At 39.3% G+C, this 13,577-nt stretch overlaps 1 protein-coding gene across 1 annotated transcript in view; it reads left to right on the top strand.

Moving 5' to 3' along the window:
- Positions 1 to 12,813, top strand: part of ttc14 (tetratricopeptide repeat domain 14) — a 28,049-nt gene extending 15,236 nt beyond the window's left edge. Inside the window, exon 11 of the mRNA XM_074635087.1 lies at positions 12,766 to 12,813. Coding sequence (XP_074491188.1) covers positions 12,766 to 12,798 — 33 coding nt within the window. The 3' untranslated portion in view covers positions 12,799 to 12,813. The remainder of the gene's footprint in view (positions 1 to 12,765) is intronic.
- Positions 12,814 to 13,577: the final 764 nt, after the last annotated feature.

Raw genomic sequence — 13,577 nt, 5'->3', positions numbered from 1 at the left:
TATTTCTTTCAAATATTTACTTAATTTTATGCTCATAATGTGTGTATTATATTGTTTTAAACACCTAATACCAGATATTGACTAATTTAATATAACCCTCTGTGTTAACTGCTACTAGTGCTTAGTACAGAAGGCTGCAGTGACATTACATCTAAAATTGAAAGTGTGTTTGGAGGCTGTGCAGTGCGCTAGAGAGATTTTCACAAAGTGAAGTCGTTTTCTACCTCACAAGACCAAAACAGAAATAAAGAGACCGGTATGTTAAAATAGCATCTCCTATAAGAGGACAGCTTCCAAGGTCAAATGGTCATTGTGCCGTTAAAAGAGTCAGTTTTAACTTGACGGTTGCAAAGGGCTTGCATATTCAAGGCCACAGTCCATGATGATGTAAATGCAACGGTGCAGAAAACCTCCCGTCAAACTTTATGGTGGAAATATTGCAGCTGTGGGGCTGTTTCAAGTGACTTGCACAGGATCAGCTACACACCTGCCAGAGAGAGAAATACCACTTTATTTTGCAGAGGCATGCTACCCCTTCTGGCTCAGTAATATGTGTGGAGGAGGATTCATTTTCCAGCAGGATATTGATCCTGAACATGCATGAAAGCTGCTGTATACTAGGACTGTTTGAAGTCTAAGGAAGAGCAAGCTCTGCTGGCTTGTGTGGCTTTCCCTCCGCAGTCACCAGACCTAAAGTTTACTGACAAGAAATGGGAAAAAGTGCAAAAGTGAAAGGGGGAAACGCATAGCAACATCACAAGACACTGATCTGGGATACTGTCAAAGGGTTGGTTTGCTCAAATGACAAAATCAGTATATATTGTCACACGTTTCTCTTGTGTTATCCAGCCATGCAGGTAGTTTTGATAGTATTTCCCCTTTTGGAGATATTATGCTTTTTTATACTATTATAATAGTGTTTATATTAAGTGTTTATGTTGTAGAAAGAAGTTCATAGTCCATTTTTATGCCACGAAAGTCGTGGCTGGGTTATGTTTTCGGGTTGTACGTCTGTCCTAACCATTCTCGTGTAGGCGATTTTCAGGAACGCCTTGAGGGAATTTCTTCAAATTTGGCACAAACACACTTTTGGACTCAAGAATAAACTGATTAGATTATGGTAATCAATGGTCACTGTGACCTTTTGGTCATAACTCAAGAATTAATATGCTAATATGGCAATTTCACACAAATGTTATAAAATGATGAAGTGACGACATGTTGGACAGACATGGCTGTAAACTGCAACTTGACTGGTTGGTGGATGCATACATCTGTGAGGCAGAAATTGAAGTTTTTATACACTGTTTATATGAAGTTATTTATTTGGTAGCAAGTAGTTCATAGTCTTCATAGTTTTTTTTTTGCAGTTGTAGGAAAGCTCCAGCTCAAGAGAGTAAGAGGACGTTGAGAGGAGATTGTTTCATTTTTGTTGTGATTTGGGTGAACTGTAACAGCACCCACGACCAGAGTTGTACTTGAACTATTAGTGCAATACCGTGTGTGCAGTGCAGTGCAGCGCAAAGTGACATAGTGGTGTGATTAGTAGCAGTAAAGTAATATGATACCACCACCATCTATAACAATGTACAGCAGAAGGTGAAATGTATTGATATCATATAACATAATGTACAGTATAGTACAGCAATGTAGCACAGAATATGAAAATAATTAAGTATAGTATAGTATGATATATAATGAATAATAATAGTACTACTACTAATAATAAATATAGTATTTTATATAATAATATATAATACATACTATATGCAATGCGTATTTGCAGCCCCTTTCTCATTCCCAGGGTGTCAAATGAGGACGCTTTGTCACAGCCGTCTGCGTTCGATACCCCTGCACATGGCACCCTTATGAGATGCACTGTGCTTTCCGTTAATGTGAACCCATCCACGGCAACAGTAAACGCACAGGGAAAGTGCTGTGGTGACGTTGCTTAAAGAGCGTAAGAGACGCACAGGGCGGGAGGGCCGAGGTGGATGGGTCCAACAACACAAGGTTTTCACCCAGGAGACTGCTGTTTGCGTCCCGTGCGTTACGTTTCACTTTACAGTCGGTAGTAATAAGTCATTTTAAGCCTAACCATGTTGTTTTTTCTTTAACCTAACTAAGTAGTTTTGTTGCCTAATCCTAAGCATGTGTTTTTGTTTAATTCACAATATTAAGCCTGTGTTTACTGTGACCGAAAGCGTCAGTATATGACGAGTTGGGATGAGAACTGGTCGGTATTTGGTGTGCAATATTTGCAAATCAAGTCCAACAGAGACAACAGAGATTGAGGAGAGTGTGCCAGACACTGTGTGTATGTTGTGTGTGTTTGTGATTTTGTCTGGCTGGTCAAATTGAATGGGTCTGTTGTCTCTATAAATTGGGTTAGATGATCTGGTGGTTAATTTCTTGCTAAAGGGTAAAACATGAGTTTCTGTAGCCGCCTGTATATTTCTGTGTAACTCATCATGTTATCCTTGTTTGAGTTGAGGCAACATTGCCCCAACATGCACATCTGGTTGTCTTTCATCCTTCAACTAAGCAAATTAAACCCAAAGTGGCATTATGTCTTATTAGTGCTTTAAGCTACTTGGTGTCACATATTTGATTAAATAACTGGACACACACACACACCAGTGGCTGTGCGACCAGCCGTGCGTCGCCTCGTGCCAAAGTAGCTTACTTCAGGCTTAGCTGCCAACCTCTCGCTTTCCTCCTCCATCATTACTGGTTCCATCATCAGCGATGCAGCGGAGAGGCTGCAGTCTATCTTGTTAGGGCAGATTAACCACTAATATACAGGCAGTAAAGAAGCCTCCTCATCCAATACTGTACACACATCAAGGCTCCTGATCCTGCACTTTCTGTCTCAGACGCCTGACATCTTAATCTTTATAAATACTGACTACAGGAGATCTCGCAGTCGTTCCTCTGGCCCCGCTGGGTGCTCACTCTGCGGGTCATCATTAGTCCTATAAAGAGCCACTGGAGGAGTTTTTTGGTGTTGAGCAAGACGCATCACTGAGCACATGGATTATTCTGATGCTATTATGCGTCCTAAAAATGACTGGTGTAAGGATTGCAGTCTGAGTTTGCTCCACACTCTCAATAATAGTTGTCAAACACTGGATACAAAAAAAAACCCCAAAAACTGTGAAATCTGATGTCATCTCTTAATGGCAATAATATTTAGGTCATCCATATATTTTTTTATACATAAATTGTGATTATTTATCTCCTCCTCCTTGGCTGCAAATCTTGACCAATAAAATGTAACACATATGTTGATATAAGAATGAAGAACTTTGTTTTTGAGGCTTAATAGAAATAGTGGAAGAGAAAGTCTGATTAACCCTTTTGTTAAGACGAGAGCAAAAATATACTCCGCGTACATTTAGTCTCTACAATTTCAGCTTCAGTAACAAAAAATAAAACTTAGTAGGCACTCTGCCCCTTTTCAGTAACAATGACAGTATCATCCAGAGGTCCACACATATCTCTACAAATTGTTATCCAACTTTCATTTAGCATCTACTGTATATTCACAACACCAACACAAAATATATTGTTAATTCACTGTTTTCACTGGCATTGTTGCCAAATGGAGAAGCTGATTTAAAAATCTATATTTGTATTTTTATTATATTAGAATAATACATCATATATATAGACTAATACTGGCAATCGATTAAAAAATGTAATCGTGATTAATCGCATGATTGTCCATAGTTAATTGCAATTAATCACAAATGAGTCACACATTTTTTATCTGTTCAAAATGTACCTTAAAAGGAGATTTGTCAAATGAAATAAGTGTTGTCACTTTATCATCTTATCCTTTTGATTGGTGTGTTTTTGTAAATCAATAAATACATCAACAAATAACAAAACTAAAGTAAAAGTGAAAGATGGATATATTGCCACATAATTTAGTACTGAAAGAAGAACTAAAACTCAGGTTTTACAGGATGGGCAGTATGAATCAAATGTTAATAGCAATGGTATGTATAGCTTTTAGGGCTGTCAATTGATTAAATATTTAATCGCGATTAATCGCATGATTGTCCATAGTTAATCGTGATTAATCATAAATGAATCACACATTTGTTATCTGTTAAAAATGTACCTTAAAGGGAGATTTGTCAAGTATTTAATACTCTTATCAACATGGGAGTGGGCAAATATGCTTGCTTTATGCAAATGTATGTATATATTTATTATTGGAATCAATTAACAACATTTAGCATAAAAAATATGCTCAAATCATAACATGGCAAACTGCAGCCCAACAGGCAACAACAGCTGTCAGTGTGCTGACTTGACTATGACTTGCCCCAAAACGTCTTGTGATCATCATAAAGTGGGCATGTCTGTAAAGGGGAGACTCGTGGGTACCCATAGAACCCATTTTCATTCACATATCTTGAGGTCAGAGGTCAAGGGACCCCTTTAAAAATGGCCATGCCAGTTTTGCCTCACCAAAATTTTGCGTAAGTTTGGAGCGTTATTTAACCTCCTTCACGACAAGCTAGTATGACATTGTAAGTATCAATGGTACTTGTACAATGCTGGTACAATGATATCACTATCTTCACTCTAGCTTTAAAACTGAGCCTCCGACTGATCGAAAAATGTCTGAGCCCGATGGCGGCCTGTTGGATTTTTAAGAGGTTATTTAAAAATCGCAAGTTGCGTTAATGCATTAAAGAAATTAGTGGCATTAAAACAAATTTGCGTTAACGTGTTTTTATCCCATTAACTTTGACAGCCCTACTATATTTATGTCCAGTTAGTGATTTTTGGTAACATGAAAGAAGTGCAGAGATTTCTATTAACATTGTAGTTAGAATCTGAGCTTTGTATCCACAGCGTCCTTGAGAGAGCTCACTGACTCACCTTCTCCTGTAAAGATTAGCCTTATCTGACCCACGAGTGAACACTTAAATGTTTCTCAAATTCCAAGTGGCATAACATGCGAAACTATTTCCTCATTACTCTACAGATGCATTAGCTCTGCAGTTCTGCAGCTCTCCACTGGAGGGCAGTGGTACACTATGTCTATGGACACCCACAGTGGATTTTAGGAAAGGGAACAGGTCACATTAGTCTTCTCCACATCCGTACTGATGGAGTCGTCTGCCTTTGTTTTAGTAAGAAAGTGCATTTTACATGAATTTATGTTCCGATGTATCTGTGAGTGAATCTGAAACAGACATTATAGTGGTTTTAATAAAGATGCAGCCTCTGTGGTTCTCACAGGGGTGCTGCTAGAAGGTCTGAGTCCCTGAAACATATCTCACTTGGGACCCTGAATCAGAAATATAATAATAAAATATCTGTAATCTTTGATATATTCCCGGGCTCCTTTATTCCTGTAAAGTTTTATCTCCCGCTCAACACATCACACCTGCTCATAAAATTTGTTTTGGTAACTTATGGCTACAACAAAAACGAAGCGAATCGAGGGAAATAGTGTTTTTGATCTTATAACCAAATTGAAATATATTTTATAAGGCACTATGTAGACATTCCAGGAAATATCCGACAATCATTTGTGAATAAAATATACCAAGATAAAAAACAATGTACCAGGGGACATTAGGTAAGAACATAATAATAGGTAGAAAGAAAGAAAAAGAAAATCCACTAATAAGGCTGCAATAATTTTTTTTCTTGCTTTATCAATAAATTATTTTTGTTGGTAAAATGTCAAAATATTCTGAAAAATGCTACTTTATATTTATTATCATATAAGACAAAGAAAAAGCATGAAATCACCACATTTGAGAACCTAGAACCAGAAAACTTTTGGCATATTTGCTTGAATAGTTACTCAACACAATATTTATACATATCTATAGGAACATTTTATAATTTTCTATCAGAATCAAATAGTGAAAATGCACAAAACAGAACAGCGATAGTTTTGCATCCCATACAAATGTAGTGGTGGTTAAATTCAGTTTATGCACCTTTTAGGCACGAGTGAATGACAAATGTGTTTCTTATATTTCATTATGAATTATGAGGATGTGACTCTTTAAGGAAAAGCTATATGATGATTTTCTGAAGACAACTGTGTGTTGCTGTTTTTTGCGCCTCATGAGGGAGGACACAGTCGTCTTTGTGTTTACCACTCCATCACTCACACACGTTCGCAGAGACACCTCGTCACTGTCCTTTTCTGCAGACCTGAAGGACTTTATTTCTCTGGGGGGGTTAAGTCCTGACCCTGCTCTGTTGCAATAAGCTGAGAGTGAAAAAGTGGTAGAGAAAGAAAAGAAAGAGAGAGGGAGAACGGTGTGACTGCTGGAGGGAAAAGAATAAGAAGACCTTTAGTCCTTGAAGGTGTGGGTCCCTCCACTAGTTCGGGAGGTCAGCAGCAGCAGCAGCTGTCCTGCTTGACCGACTCTGATGAAGCTGCAGATTCTCCGCGTTCATGAATCATCCCTCTCCATTCTCCTCCTCTGCTCCCACCTGGACTCCCTTTCACAAAGAGAGGGGATTCCTCCTCTTAGGCCTCTTTCTTCAGCACTGAGGCAATCAGACTGTTGAACACGCAGAAGGAGATGAGACATTTTAAATTAGTGTTAGGAGAGGGGGAGAGAGGGAGGACAGGAGGGGGAAAATGACATTTTTCATTTTCTACAATAAAAGGTACTACATTGAATTCTCGGAGCATGACAATACGGAGGAGTAAGTAATGGAATAGGAGCAGACGTGGCGCCTGTGTGTTAGTGGATAATGAGGAATTTAAAGATGTACGGTCCTCTGCTGCCATTCAATCAGACCGTCACCCCGTCGCTGTCACTGGCTCTCGTCTCAGCGCTGTCACAATACTGCACGGAGACTCAAACTTCTTTTTCAAATTATTTCTGTAGTCATCCAGAGCTGGTCTTAAGGGTTTGGGCATCAGCCAATCAAGCAAAATGCACCCTTTTAATATCCTGCTAACCTGCTCGACCACAGTATTTATCCAGGCAGCTTTGACTTGTACAGTATGGTAACCGGGGCCCGATTACCAACCAGACACATATGGGCACCTGACCATCAAGGGCCACCAAAGACCACATATTGACAAGCAAATTGGTCCTGATATCAGACCACATTGTCTCTGGAAAATATGTTTTCAGCCTTAATATTGCTAGGCTAGCGAGTTTTAGTTTAAGTGTATCTAACCTGTTTTGGCCGGAGACCGAATCATTTGTCAAGAAGAAGACCTGGTTGAATTACTGGTGTCACAGATGATGAGGAGCTCAAAAAGACCAAATAAAACCAAATAGACGAGAAAAGTGATCGCTCCCGAGAGTCTCGCAGTGCGTATGAGTGATAGAAAAGCTACACGCATGAGGGATTTATGTTCTGCTTACAAGAGAAAATGATTCAAGGATGAGGACTTCTCTTTGTACTATTAGTATCTCAGGGTAATCTTTATCAACAGGACTAGTCTGAAAGTGTTTCGAGATCTTCATAAAGTCTCATTGGAAAAGGGGGACCGTCTCGTCATCAGGGTCTCAATAGTCGTAGTAATGTGATTCATTATGAAGCACAATATCAAACTATCAACTCAAACAATAAGCGTGACCTGTACTTGTCTTGTAGATATTCCCTGTAAACATTTGAGGGTTAATCTGGCCAGCAAGCCACAAATCACAGCAAAATGTATCTATAGCACATTTTTTTAAGACAGTGTAACCCAAATGCTTTACAAACATGATAAAAACAGTAAAACACCAGTAACAGAAACAAGATAACCAGCCTTTATTCCATCAATAATGGTTGGTAACTCCAACCCTTGAGCAGGGTTGGAGTTTAATAGCAGTACTAAATCTGATTATTGAATTTGAATCTTTATGAATCAAATCTATTCAAGTTCAACAAATGCAAATTACTTAATATTTACGAAACTAAACTCAAAATATTGACATTCAAAGAATGTTTTTTTTTTCATTTAGATTGATAATTCTTGTTGCTCTTGGTCTACATGATGGAGTCATATTAGTTGGAGAGGAGGTCGTGTTGCTCTAGCTCTCTCTGTTTGGTGTGGAGAGGAGGTCGTGTTGCTCTGGCTCTATCTATTTGGAATGGAGAGGAGGTTGTGTTGCCCTGGCTCTATCTATTTGGCATAGAAAGGAGGTTGTGTTGCCCTGGCTCTATCTTTTTGGCGTGGAGAGGAGGTTGTGTTGCTCTGGCTCTATCTATTAGGCATGGAGAGGAGGTTGTGTCGCTTTGGCTCTATCTATTTGGCATGGAGAGGAGGTTGTGTTGCTCTGGCTCTCTCTATTTGGCACGGAGAGGAGGTCGTGTTGCCCTGGCTCTATCTATTTGGCGTGGAGAGGAGGTTGTGTTGCTCTGGCTCTATCTATTTGGCGTGGAGAGGAGGTTGTGTTGCTCTGGCTCTATCTATTTGGTGTGGAGAGGAGGTTGTGTTGCTCTGGCTCTATCTATTTGGCATGGAGAGGAGGTTGTGTTGCCCTGGCTCTATCTATTTGGCATGGAGAGGAGGTTGTGTTGCCCTGGCTCTATCTATTTGGCGTGCAGAGGCATGCTTTTTTTGGGGGGGGCGGGTTCGCACTGTGAAGGACGGACGGTGTCGTATCCTGTACAGATTGTAAGGCCCCCTTAGGCAAATTTATGATTTGTGATTTTGGGCTATACAAATAAAATTGACTTGACTATTAGTTAAGTATAAGTTTCCACATACCTTCATAAAGTAGCGATAAAATGGTAAAACAAGTGAAAAGTAAGTGCCTTATAATCCAACATGTACTTGGCTTTGTTCTGCATTGCCACACTCTTAGTCACTCATGTCTTCATATCAGCTGTGTGGGGTTTCCAGGAGAATGTATATGGTTTATAATTACATATGGCCGTAGCTACCATAGAATAGAAGAAACTAAGATCCTCCGTATTTTTTAAGGAAATGTTGGGGATTTTAAATGACCTGAGGAGGAGTTTACAATCTACCAGACAAATTATACATTTATTTAGGTTAGTCTTTACGACTGATTCGTATACTTTTTAGAGGCCAGTAAATCTGACAGTTTTACGCCAAAAGCATAAATTAGAAAAAAAGGGATTTTTCATATTTCTTCACTAAAACTGTGTTCCTGACATTGTGGGGAAGGCTTTGAAATAGCATTTTTGACAACCTTGTAGGTAAGAGAAAATGAGCAGAATAAATTGTTTTTAATTTATTTATTAATTAAGATAAAGAAAAAGAAAATGTCAGCCTTTTTCTGCTGGCCAGTCAAATGTTTCACGGGGAGGTAGGGGTCGGCGCTGGAGGACTTTGGACTCTTGGCCTCAGTATTCATAAAATCCTGGCTATGGCCGTGTATTATACACCCAAATATTTAACTTCCGTCCATACATGTTTTGACTTCATCAGCTTTTTTTGATTCACAATAACCTTAAATCATTATTTTTAACGTAAAATAAACACATTTCCAGCAGATTTCGCATTAATCAATTGTAGGTTGCTACAGAGTCAAATCTGCATTATTCCTTCTTAAACTATACGCTGCAGTCATCCAGTGGTGAAGTGTGCCAACACAATCACATATCTCCAGAGCTTTTATTCAGTCCTCACACTCTGTAACAATAATAACCACAGTATTTGTAAACTGCAGTATATCATTTAGAAACATTATGTAGTGACATCATCACAAAGCGCCACAGTAATTTCAACCTCAGCCCTCGTGCATAAAGAAAACCTGTCAAGCACAGGAGAGGAATATTCTTTACGGTTCCAACTATAAACAGTGTTTTGACATAATTGCTGCCCTGAGAGGGCACGAATTGAAGAGTGAACCTCATTTATTAGAGTCTTAACATCCCCCAGAGGTGGTTTTTCCTCCCAGCGAGCAGTCATTAGAGAGCACACACACAGCAGGAGGCCCCAAGACAAAATGCAAACAAGTCCACGCATCATTGTTCTGTGTAGTTATTCCTCACAGCCTGATGGCATAATGTTGTTTCTTTTATTTCTTCCATTCAGAGAGGCATTCAGTGTCCAACTATGTATACTTTTTTAATATAAAATGCGCAAAAGCTTAAAACATTGTTTTTGCCGTACAGTTTTGACAGCTCCATTGTCGGCAGGTGAACACTCTCTTCTGTCTTTCCGAGCAGCCAGGCAGCTTTTTAATTTCACACAATGTCAGGATGTCACCTTCGAGTGTTCAATTCAGTTCCAATTTAGAATTATTTTTTTTTTCACCTAATGAGTTCCAGTTTGGATGTTGTTGTATTTCTCTCTCTCTCTCTCTCTCTCTCTCTCTCTCTCTCTCTCTCTCTCTCTCTCTCCACTCATTGTTGAATCAGAGCGATGAAGAGGCAGGGGTTCAGGTTGGAGAGAGAGAGGCTGTGCAGCCAGCCATCAGAACATCCTTCAGCTTGCGTGGATAAAAAAGGATGAATGTTCTGGAAGTGTTCAAGGCCAAAGTGAGAGATGAGAGGAATCTGTTGATTTGCTAATGGAGCAGAGGTGGTAGAGAATATACAGCGCCCTGTGTACAAAAACACTCCTGCCCTGACCTCTTTTTTTTTTATTTATTAATTTTTTTTACCCATTTTACACCTTGCCTGCGTTCTCTCCCCTCCTTTCCCAATTTCGCCTCCCTTTCTGCCCATGCATAGATAAATATTCCAGTCACCACTTATGACTGATATTTTTCCGAGCCTTCAGCATTCAATTGTTACATCCTCAGCTACTCTGAAGATGCAGGGACAAGCACATTGTACACCCAAAGCAAATTTCCCTCCAACAACAAAATTACACTCGGATACAAAACAAGCATGCACGCTCAAGGATACAAACGTACGCTGGAACACACACACACACACACACACATACACACATGCATACTCCCACTGGTACATATTAGCATACACGTAAGATAGACACACACACACACACAAATAGATGTTCTCACAAAGCTTGCAAATTCCATTACACTTCAAAAATTACCCCGCCAAAAAGAGGATTTGGGTTAATTTAGTAAACACAGGGTCAGAGCTGCCACAAGAGCTGAGAGGAGGTGAGGTGTGTGTGCACAAGCTTCACTCTGTGTGTGCATGTGTGCACGTGTGTGTGTGTGTGTGTGTGTGTGTTTGTGTGTGTGTGTGTGTGTGTGTGTGTGTGTGTGTGTGTGTGTGTGTGTGAGGAAGAAACGCTGACTGTGTGAAGCAAAGAGTCCTGGCAGCAGCAGCAGCAGTCTAAACCCAACCACTCTCTCCAGAGATAGCGCTTCTTTCTCATTTGCTCTGGCCCTATTTTAATAATAGCTGTGCATAAGTAATTTCTAAAAGGCCAGGCAGGCACATGGGCGTGGGTGGGGGGGGAAATTAAACTCATTTTATCTGCGAGCAGGTGGATTCCTATTTATCATTAACATGCATAGAATTTGCACAATGTTATTTCTTGCTGCTGCTACTGATGGAACGTCATCCAAATAATGTCGGAGGAGGGTCTGCCTTTTTTTTTTTTTTTTTGCTTATGCTGGAGTGAAATTCATAGATAAAAGTACTAGGGTTTTTTTTTTCCTCGCAATTTTCTGCAAACGGAAACTAATTCTGGGAAGCTTCTTATTACAGCGCAGGCTCATTTGGTTTGCATTAAAAGGGGGGACAGGAGCGACATTAGGATTTCTGCCAGATTTCCAGGAGATGCTCCAACATTCGCTCTTATATCATTAGTAACGCCCCTCTCCCCCCTCCTCTCTACTTACAGAAGCCCTTTTCCTCTTTTAACTGGCATTAAACAATCTCGGCTCATTATTGGCCCAATAATAAAACTGGAATATATTTGACTTCCTGATTTAGATCCTATCAAAATATTGGAATGTAAATGTGTAATTTTGAACGCATGATATGGAGGGTAATAATTGCTGGATATTCTTTGTGTTATTTTAGCATAATTCAACAGCAGGATTATTTGTCATTTTTTTAAAATTAGGATTGTGCTTTTTAATTTGTTTTGGATTGTTAATCTTTTTTTGTTACGGCATAATGGGAACTGTTTCCAGTTTATACAATTCTGTCCTCAAAACCAACTGAAATGTATTATTAGTCTTACTGTTGCTCTCATATATATATATATATAGATGCAGGGACAGATATTGCAGATATTAGGACTGCAACTAACAATTATTTTAATTTCTCAATTAACTGATTTATTATTTAATGTAAAAAAATTTCAGAAAACAGTGAAAAATGTCCATTGCATGTTTCCAGAGTCCAAGGTGAAATTTTTTTTTGTCCCACCAACAGTCCAACACCCAAATATATTCAGTTTACGGTGATATAAAACAAAAAAATAGCGTCAGATCTTCACTTTTGAGAGGCTGGAACCATAAAATGTTTGCCATTTTTGCTATAATTGTTTGAAATTACCTAAGCAATTAATCAGTTATCAAAATAGTTGCAGATTAACTGACTAAATTGTTGTAACTGTAATATTTATCATCTATTTTTTTTTTGTTCTCGTGGGTATTATCTATCTGTTTTATATCTGTAAATAACTGTTTAAACTATAAATGCATTAAGTCAAACCAACACCTGACTGACACTTCCTGTCACCCCTGCATCCACATCCATGTTGTTGTCATGTAGTGGAACAACATCACACAGCAGACTTTGTAGAGGGGGATCATGGGAGATCCGTCTGCATGGCGGGATTAGACTCGCCGTTACAGGCGATGAGGAGCGAGATGATGATGTGTGTCTCTGTCTCCTTTTCTCTCCCCTGACAAATAACAGCATGGCAGCTCATGGCAGCCCCACCGCTCCTGACAGCCATCCAAGCAGCCAAGCAGGCAGGCAGTCAGCCATTGTTTTGTAATGTGTTTCACTCTGCCAGCGCTGATCCTTGCTAAGGTACTTACCACGCCATTGTTGTCTAAGTATGCTATTTTCTGGCTGGGCACCTCCACTATAGAATAGGGTGCTTTTTTCCCCCCTTTCTTTCTTTTTTTTTTTTTTTTTTTTTCAAAGAGAGGTTTGTTACAGTTACCGTCATGCTAATCCTGCTGTGTGATATGTATATGTGTCAACACAGAGAAAGAGAGAAGGAGAGAGGGGAGTCTTAACCCAACAGACAAACGGTGTGAATGGCAGATAGACAGACAAGTCCCATTCACTCCTTACTGTCCTCCATGACACCAAATTACTGTTTATCAAAATAAGACGAGCAGTATAATAAGGATGCTTTAGGAGTGTGTCGTCTAATGCCTCTTGAATGTGTACGGGCCTTATGGTGTTTCTACAGAAACATTCACCCAGCGGTCAGATTAACAGAGCAGGTCAGAGGAGGACTTTAGCTTCTGCAGTGATTGAATTTATATACAGTCAGAACAGTGATCTTGAGGTACAGAAAGACTCTTTTGCTATATAATATTGCATATTTGAAATGAGGTAAAAGAAGAGTGCCATTGTTTGATTCTGAAAACTGTAGTTTGACATTTTGGGAATTAAGTGGTAATACTTTTATTGACAGGTCTGCAAATGTCATGGTAAATAAGTGATAATTAGCAAGTAACCTATTTGAAATTTCTTTGGAATTATTGCCAAAT

Source organism: Sebastes fasciatus, chromosome 5 (genome assembly GCF_043250625.1).
Source record: "Sebastes fasciatus isolate fSebFas1 chromosome 5, fSebFas1.pri, whole genome shotgun sequence".
Taxonomy (NCBI): domain Eukaryota; kingdom Metazoa; phylum Chordata; class Actinopteri; order Perciformes; family Sebastidae; genus Sebastes; species Sebastes fasciatus.
This window is presented reverse-complemented; position numbering and strand designations above follow the sequence as displayed.